Consider the following 9,627-nt stretch of genomic DNA (forward strand, 5'->3'; position numbering starts at 1 on the left):
TTCTAGTTGCTGCCTTTTGAGCTTTGACCATCACATATGTTAAAGTTAAGATGTTGCTTTCCATTTTCATTCATTTTTTTTCAAACTTTTTTAACCATAGTTATTAGCATATTAACGGAAGAATATAAAAATATTATTTAATAGAGTTAATATTTTCAAAATTTTTATAAAAATATTTTATTTAGAATTAAAATTCAATTAAAAATAAAAAATTTCAAAATATTTTTATATGATAAATATTAATTTTATTACAAATTTAAACTGTCATGTACTAGAACAAAAATCTATATATTAATGAAAAAGAAGAAAAAAACTGGTGTGGGGCTAAACAATGTAACCCTGAAATTGGTCCATTATAACAGCCATTACCAGTGGTGGGTTCTAAGCCTACAATAACAACCCAAAACCAAGAAACATTTGTCCATCTCAAATCTAAAACCCTAAATCTTTGCCCCCAAATGAAATCAAAGAAACTCTGAAAACGAAAGAACGGGAAAACACTTGGATACTAACCATTTTGTTTGGAAGCCATGAAAAGGGTTTTGTTCAGAGGCATTTCACTCACTACTCGCAATTTTTTTCACTCTTATACCAAAACCAACCAAAACCCAGTTCACTCGTTCAATCCACTCGCCGCTTCAATTCGGTCTCGACTCAGGTTCTACTCATCCGAATCGGATTCTCCCGTTGAAAAGAAGCCTGACCCTGTTATAGAATCTGCTTCAGTAGCTGAAGCCCATGTCAAGGATGTAGCTTTGCCCGTTGAGGATGTGAGTAATAAAGGTAAAAATGGGTTAAAAAATATTGGATTTGGGTTTCTTTTTGGAAATTTGTTTATTGTGCTTTTGTTTAGATGATGAGAAAGGAAAGCCAAGATGAATGAACAAGTTTGATTTTTATTTGATTGGTTTGTTATGTTCTTGTTAGTCTGGTAAAAAGTCTTAAACTGGGGCTGAGGATTTAATCTGTGCTTCTTCTTTGCTGGAATTTCCTTTTTTTTTTTTTTGGCAATTATTTGATTGGTTGTTGAGAAAGGAAGGGAAACGAAATCATGATATATATATATATATATATATATATATGTTTTTGTTTGGATAATGAGCAAAGCAAGTGATAGTTTGTTTCTTAGTTATGTTGTTTAACTTTGTTAGTTCTTTGGTGCCAGAGCTGAAAACCCGAATCAAGAAGTACTTTGAAGGGGATGAAGAGGCACTCCCTTCAGTTCTTGAGGCCATTTTGCGGAGAAAGTTGGCTGGGAAGCATGAGGAGACGGATGATGAATTGATGGATGAATTGGAGGTGCAACCACGAGACGATGTGGATGATGAAGAGTTCGAGTCAGATTTTGATAATTTGTACTCGACTGATGAAGAGATCGAAAATTTGTATAGTGCCAGGGATATAGTCGTGAAGAGAATGGTCAAGGATGAGTACTTTAACATGGATGATCAGAAGTGGGATGAAATGATTAAGGAAGCTGTTCAGCATGGATATCTTAAAGACACAAAGGAGTGCGAGGAAATTCTAGAGGACATGCTTAGCTGGGACAAGCTCCTCCCAGGTTTTTCTTGATTTTAATATCACATATGTTCTTTTCTATGTGAGGCTCTCTGGTTCTATTGTACTGGATCGCTTTACTTTCTATTGTAGACCTGTAAATCTCTACCAATTCTAGCTTATCGTCTGCAATACTGATAGATGTTTAGACTTTAGATTATCAATCCATTTTCTTGTGAAATGATTGATTGCATTATTTTCAGGGCTTCTTTTTGTAGTGAAATGAATGGTAGACTTGGTAAACTTGTATGTGTTACAAAATTGAATCTAGAGATCTGCTTCCCAGTCTTGACTTGAGCAACCTACTTCCAATCTTCCTTTATGTATGCACTTTCTGAAGAATCTGAACTATTAGCCTATGATGCTCCGACTTTTCATTTTTCTTGAAGTACCTGTGTCCAACGTATATATAGACATCGCTATTGGGATATGACCTGACAATGATCCTTGAAATATACTAAAGAAGTTAGACAAGATTCAACACACCCGTATCCTGCACTCACACCCTAGTCTGAGTAATATAGCTATTAGCCCCCATTTAGTTTTTGATGAAACAAAGTGTGGATAGAAAACCTGTCAATACTTGCAATGTTTGTCCATAATGTTTGTAAATGAGAAATGACCCTTGTCTACTTCATTTGTCAAAGCCAATTGCTTGCGATTGCATGTAATTGTCACTAGAAGGCTGTTGCTAAGGCTTAAGAATCTGTTTTATGAGTCAGTGTTGGTTGTTTCAAGTTCACTTTAATGTCACTCTGTTTACTGCTTTCTAGTTTAACTTTTGTATGGTAAGTGATTTGTTTACTAGTTGATTCTCTTGAATATGCATGCAGAACTTACATATTAGTAGTTACAAACACAGATTTGCTGCTTGATAATAGATAGATCTTTTTTTTTTTCTTTAATAGTTTACCATGGTTGCTTTATGCCTATATGATTTGCTTTCGAAAACACAGCTTGTATGATTAAAGGGAAGCAAATTCATAGCTCTAGTATAATATTTGACACTTCTGATAATATTCCATTTATCTTTTCGGCCTCTAGACTCTAGACCTTCATTTGAACTTTACGTATTCTCTTAACTAAGAATATTCTCTTAACTAAGAACTGCATGGAACTTGTACAATATGACAATAGGTGCAGTTTCACTCAACATGGACTGTGTTAGGGGGGGGGGGGGGGGAAATAATTGGGTGACCATTTGAAGTGGCTTGGATCAAGGGATTACTAGGGTGGTGCTGCAGCTTCATGCTATTCCAACTCATTAAACTTAGGCTTGTTATAATTCATAATTTTATGTGAATGATAATCGTATAGCATTATGCTGGCATGATCAGATGAGATGAAGAAAAAGGTGGAAGAAAGGTTTAATGAGCTAGGCGATATGTGTGAACGAGGTGAGCTTGAAGTTGAAGAAGCTTATGAGCAATTCAAGGAATTCGAGGATCAGATGGTAATGGAATACGGAAAGATGATGGAAGCTGAGGGCCCACCAAAATTTGATGAGACGGCTGTACCGGACTTAAAAAAGAACTTGGATGATCCACCTGGTGAGGGACCAATCCTTAGGTGGCAAACTCGGGCAGTGTTTGCTCCTGGTGGTGATGCGTGGCATCCCAAAAACAGAAAAGTAAAGATGTCTGTTACAGTGAAGGAGCTCGGGCTTTCAAAGCATCAATTCCGCCGGTTACGAGAGCTTGTTGGAAAGAGATACCATCCAGGCAAAGGTGAACTTACAATTACTAGTGAGAGGTAAAGATATTTCTTTTTTGCTTTCCATATGACTCGTGCTAAGCTCCGGGTTCATGAACTTGTGGGTAAATTTATTTGTTTATTCTTCATTTTTAAAGGTTTGAACACCGTGAAGAGAACAGAAAAGATTGCCTCAGAACACTCTTTTCTCTCATCGAGGAAGCCGGAAAAGCTAACAAAATGGTGGAGGAGGCTCGTACTAAATATGTCAAGAACAGGCTTCGAGCCAATCCAGCATTCATGGAGAGATTGCGTGCAAAGACGATGAAATTGCAAGAATCTACTACATTCCCATAAATGAACTCTTTTAAGGAAATTTATTTGTTTTTTTTTATTTTTTTATTTGCAAATTTTGCAAACCAAATCTACAAAAAGTTAAATTTCTTCAAGGAAAAGAAAAATAAAAAAAATGCAACTCTTTTAGTTCTTTGCATTTGATGGTGGATTTTTATTATTGAATCATTTTTAGTTTTGAGACAATGTGGGGAGGGTAATTACAAATTTCGAAAAGATTGCTCTTAAAGAATTAATTATCATTGACTGTAAAATTAGTCATAAAAATTATGTATATTATATTTTATTATAATTCAGAATCAAATTTTATTTTTATCCTTATCAAGTTTTTGACTTATTTTATATTAAAAAAATTAAAGATTATTGAATCATTATTATTTTTATTTCATAAAATTTCTTAATACCAAATTTCCAACCTTTAAAATTAATGATTCAAATAGCAAAAACTAAATCTTCATTTTTTTTTTCTCACCAATAGAAAAATATCCGAAAGAATTTGGAGGGAAGGATGATATCAAAGGATTATAACAAGATCGGCTGATTACAATTATTTTATTATTATTATTATTTCTATTTCTATTTTAAAATTAGTTATAAAATATATAAATAATGATATAAGAAGTATATGGTTTATTTATAATTTTTAAGTCGATGTCAAGGTATTTATTATTAGTATTAGTGATTAATCCTTTCGCCTTGGGTGCTCACCGAAAAAGTAAACAGTTAGTTATAAAATATATTTTATTTCTGTAAACGAAGATAAAACCCTCAACCACGTCGTTAAAATATCTTTGCTTACCACTTCTTATTTACTTATTTATTTTGGCAATGTATCACTTTTTAAGTTTTCGTTTTCATACATATCAAATGATTTGAGTGTGAAATTATTTATCAATAGTATAGAATTGCATGGTGTAAAGGTGCAGTCTACACATAGAGCAACCCACTTCACTTATTAACAAAAGGCCACACACTTGGCTAAGGGCCAACTAAAGCAATCAAGGCAAGAGAATCTAGCTACACAAAAAAAAAAAAGCTTCCTGCCTTTTTAACCAAGAGTTTGGGGATATATTATTAGCCCTTTTTAACAAAGTGTTTACTGTTTAGGGATATTAACCTAATTTCTAATTGAATTAGTTTCGATTATGGTATAATTTTATGAGTTGGAGATCAATTGATTTTTAACGAGCAATGGCTCTTTATATGGAAGTTATATTCTTTTAAGAATATGAGAAAACACTTGGTTATTGGAGTCTAAAAATTATTATGAGTTTAGGTTAAATGTTTCTCAATCTCTAAATATAAATTAATAGATCGTATCTTACAATTTTTTGCTTTCAAATTCATAACACCTTTTTAATTAATATTCATTTGTTATAAAAGAAAGAAAGTTATTTGAATCTCAAATCATGTCCACATTGTAAGATCAAGTTGTAGAAATTGTATATCAAAATGATGTGCGATAATGATGTGTGGTGTGTGAGTTAATTCAATAATTCATTTTAATTTAATGTTTTAGATTTTTGTATTACAGTTATGGTTTTAAAATAAGAAGTAATTGTAATTTACAAGTTTAATAAATATTAATAATGATTCAAATTAATCTCAAAACCTGTACAAATAAAGTTAATTCAATAATAAATGTCTATAAAATCTCACTATCAATATGGACCCAAACTTGCATATTACTATTGAACTTGTAAAAGATAGGAGTCGAAACCTTATTTTTCGTGATTTTGACCCTTCAACAATTTTCTACTTTGCACTGTGATTTTAATTTGATATGGGTGTTTTAATATTCTTTTTAATGTATTTTAAGTCTATTTGAATGTGTTTTAGATGCACCAAATACCATATATATATATATAAGCAGAGATAAAGTTAGAATTTTGGTGTCGAAATTAAATTGTATATCCTTTATGAGAATTAAAATGTAAATTTATGGTTTTAATAGCTTATATGTTTTAATTCTTAAAGAACTAAATCAAAATTTTATCATTTTTAAAAAGGTTAGAGTACAATTTTACTATGTACTAATTTAAAAATTCAATTTCCCATTTTAAGCTGGTCATATAAGGAAGAAAAATGTATAGTGTTAGTTACACAAGGAAAACATGATTAAGTATTCTTCATATTCAACACAGGGAATTATTGAAGTGATAAAGTTAAAAGTGGTGGATTTTGGAATTTATGGATATTGACAAATGTAGTTGAGCTTATTTCTTAAGTTATGAAAAGTTCCAAGTTTACTGTTTCGAGTCTTACCACGAAATGCACCAAGGACAGGGTTTGAATTCGAGATATATTGGTATCTATTTCTGAGTAAATGTGGGGCAAGAAGAGGCTTGGCGTTGAAGATGATGATCATTAATGAAGTGGCTTATTTTGGTGGAATTTTTTCCAATCAAATGCTCTACTCTTGCCTAAGTAAACCACCTTGACTTGACCTCAACGTTTACTCATCTTTTCTATAGGATACTGCACTCTAAAATAATTTTAAAAAACAAACATATTTTAAATATCTATTTATTTATAATCTATATAAAAGTAGGAGTTTAAAAAACTTTTGAGCTGATGAGAATATCATTTATTCTCTATCATATTACTAAATTTACTTTAACAATAATTATAATTTAATTTAGAATTAATAATTTGTGCTAATTTTAAGATAGAGTTATTACTTTTATAGAACTCTAAACATAAAATATAATAAAATTTGTAATATTTATAATTATTAATTAATTATTCATTTTTATTGTGTTTATTAATGTAAAATAGAATTATTGCTTGAATAAAACTTTAAGTATATTAATTATCACTTAATTAATATTAGAATTATATATCAATTAAAACTTAAATTTAGCTTTATACATAGTATTTAGTAAATAAGCCCTTACAATCAAGTACATCTAAGAGGCAATATCGAGTCATATTCAAATAACAATGTCATCAGAGAGTTATCGAAGATTATACTAAATGATGATAATGATGTACTATGATATTATTTTTAAAGTTTTTTCTATAAGTTTTACTATGTGAAACAAACGCCGTTAAAATTGTTTCTTTTTTGTTATTTATTTGGTCTATGTAAAAAATATTTTGTGAGTTTGTTTTGAAAAGAAAGTCAAATTACAGTAATTGTTTTTAATCACTATTATTAAATATGTTTATTAATTTAGTTTAAATATTTTCATATTTCCCATGAACTATTGTTATAATTACTACATGTTGTTTTACCTATTTTTTTTATTTGTTTTCAAATTAACATTATAGATTATTTTCTTATATAATTTCAAATTTTTATATTATTTAAAAAATTAAGAAAAATTATCATGATAGATAAAAATAATTAAGAATATGTTATTTAAAAACTAATAAAAATTAAACACGTAAATCTACATGCAATGCATCAAACATTAGAAACTAGTTTATATAAAGGTACGAGTTTAGAAAAACTTTTGAACTAACGAGAATATTTTTATTTTTCAACATATTACTAAGTAATAATAATTTAATTTATTATTATTTAAAAGATTAACATAAAATAGAAATTATGATAATTAACATTTAAAAATAATTATAATTTAACTTGAATAAAACTCTAAGCTTAAAATAAAAAATTTTGATCTATTGATTAACACATAATTAATATTAAAATTATATATGAAATAAAATTAAAATTTAACACTATAAATAAGATTTAGTAGGTAGACTATTCATTCCTATTGGAGATTGGAAGCACTAAAGCAATAATTTTGGGAAGCAGCAAATATTTAACGTCAAAAAAATTTTTTAGAAAGGCTTTAACCTAAATCAATTTAGAAATTAAAATATGTTATGTTATATGCTAATTTTATAATTTGATAAAAGTACCTTCTAAATAATAGTTTAGCCCTTAATATTTAATTTTTAATCAAAATAGTCTTTAATTTTTAGTTAAATTTTATCCTCAACCTTTTAAAAAAATTTAATTTGTCCATCAATCTTTAAAAAAAAAATCAAATTGACTAAAACTTTATATTTTTAAACATGGTAGACTACAGAGGTGAAGCTAGAAAAATTTTTTAGGGGGCCGAAATTAAATTGTATATTTTGAAGATAATAAAACTGCAATGTCACCATTTTAACTTTATAATTTAAAGAGGATAAATCAATTTTTTATCATTTTTAAGGGAGTCAAAGTATAATTTTACCATTACTAATTTAAAATTTTAAACTTTAAAGGGGCCTAAATGAAAAATTTTCCATTTTAGAGGGGCCGGGGCACCTCCCAGCTACACCGTGGCAGACCACATGGCACTTCACATGTATTTCATGCTTATTTTTATTTTTGATTTTTATTAACTTTTTATATTTTTATATATATTTAAATATTTTTATAATTTTAAATTACTTGTAACATAACTTATAAAACAAATAGTTTCATCTCAGTAAGAAGCACATATGAACTCTCACACGAGTTGTCACATAAACATAGTTAGAAATTAATAATTTTGTCAATGTTTTTATTTAAAAAACGATTTAACTCTTTTGAAAAATTAATGATAAAATTCAATTAAAAATAAAAACTCAAATTAAAATAAAGAGTTAAATTTAAATTATAGGAATAAGAAATTGAATGGGGTACCCCACCCTTGTACTATTTAAGAGAGAAATAAAAATATTGACCCTATTGGTTCAAATCTATACAATATTTGTTGAAGTTATCCCATTGGTTAAGAAACAACCAAGTCATTAAAATTGTTAATGTAAATAAATTTTACATAGATTTTTTTTTTAAAATATGCGTTATTTTTGGTGACATATTTATATTAAATATGTAAAATAAATGATTGAATTTTGAATTTATAAGATGATTATAAATTAGTAAATTAATATGACAGTGTATCCGTGATCTACTTTAAAATTTAAAATTTTACCTCTAATACACAAAATTGATATTAGAAAAACAGTCCACCTCATTCAAGTCATTTTCCTCCTTCCTTTACTTTTCTCATCAACACCAAACATCAAATGAAAACTGTTAATTTTGCCCACACTCTTTTTTATTTCTCCACTTATCTACCGTCACCCATCGTGGCTTCTATGAAATATCACGATATTGAATCAATTATTTTTCAATTTTTCATTCCACTTCATGCTTCTCTTTTTATTTTATTTTTAAATTATTATATAATACAAACATACATAAAACTAATTATTAATATACCCACGATTATGACAATTAGAACTACACAAAAATGATACTTGTTTTTTAAATACTTGTAGCTGTCAGCTTTTGTACTCGTCAAAAAGACATGTCTTTTTGTTTGATGTGTAGGGTTTACGTGGATAATCGAGTGTTATCAACATTTGCTTTTGTTTTTTCCATCCCCACATACGTGGCATTTCATTACAATATCTATTTTTTTTTAAATATTATTTTTAACTTGTTTTTCTTTTTTCTCAGGACACATCACATGAAGAACTGCAAATTTCAAATTCTAATTTTTTTTTAAAAAATTACGTAAACTTGACGTTCGAATATTCAATGTAATGATAATTGTTTTTTTCCAAAAGATAAGATTCAAAGTTTACGAAATTAAGACAAGGAAATATGTAATAATTTTTTATTTATTTTGGCTGTTAAGTATGCCAACACGACAAAAGATGTGGTTCTCAAACCCAAAGACCTGGAAGGATAAATACAATCTCTTGTCAGTCAATGTTGAAATTCTCTTGTGTTTTAAATGTTTGTTACCCTACCGTTATAATATTGAATAGAGTATAAAAATAACATAATTATATTGAAATAAAAATATCTAAAATTATATTGATAGAATTTTAATTTAATTGATACTGAAATAATTAAGAAGGCGTAAATTTGAGTGTATTTAAATATATTATCTTTTTATTCATAAATTTAGAAAGTACAAATAATAAAAAATATTAATTTATTAAAATTTTATAATTATAAAGTAAATTAAAACGTCTTTCAAATAAATTAAACCATTAAACCTGATTAATCTAATATGAATATACCAA

At 28.2% G+C, this 9,627-nt stretch overlaps 1 protein-coding gene across 1 annotated transcript; it reads left to right on the forward strand.

Annotated features, from left to right (window-relative positions):
- Nucleotides 1-314: 314 nt before the first annotated feature.
- On the forward strand, nt 315-3,742 carry LOC108461226 (uncharacterized). The gene is made up of 4 exons (XM_017760981.2): nt 315-783; nt 1,166-1,561; nt 2,895-3,309; nt 3,408-3,742. Exons 1-4 carry the CDS (start codon nt 531-533, stop codon nt 3,604-3,606), a joined length of 1,263 nt encoding a protein of 420 aa, XP_017616470.1. The 5' UTR covers nt 315-530; the 3' UTR covers nt 3,607-3,742.
- Nucleotides 3,743-9,627: the final 5,885 nt, after the last annotated feature.

Source organism: Gossypium arboreum, chromosome 13 (genome assembly GCF_025698485.1).
Source record: "Gossypium arboreum isolate Shixiya-1 chromosome 13, ASM2569848v2, whole genome shotgun sequence".
In the NCBI taxonomy this organism is placed as follows: Eukaryota; Viridiplantae; Streptophyta; class Magnoliopsida; order Malvales; family Malvaceae; genus Gossypium; species Gossypium arboreum.

Coding starts and splice junctions, on each gene's coding strand:
- LOC108461226 (XM_017760981.2), top strand. CDS start 531: ATGAAAAGGGTTTTGTTCAGAGGCATTTCACTCACTACTCGCAATTTT. Junction 784..1,165: donor TGAGGATGTGAGTAATAAAG/GTAAAAATGGGT, acceptor CTTTGGTGCCAG/AGCTGAAAACCCGAATCAAG. Junction 3,310..3,407: donor CTTACAATTACTAGTGAGAG/GTAAAGATATTT, acceptor TCATTTTTAAAG/GTTTGAACACCGTGAAGAGA.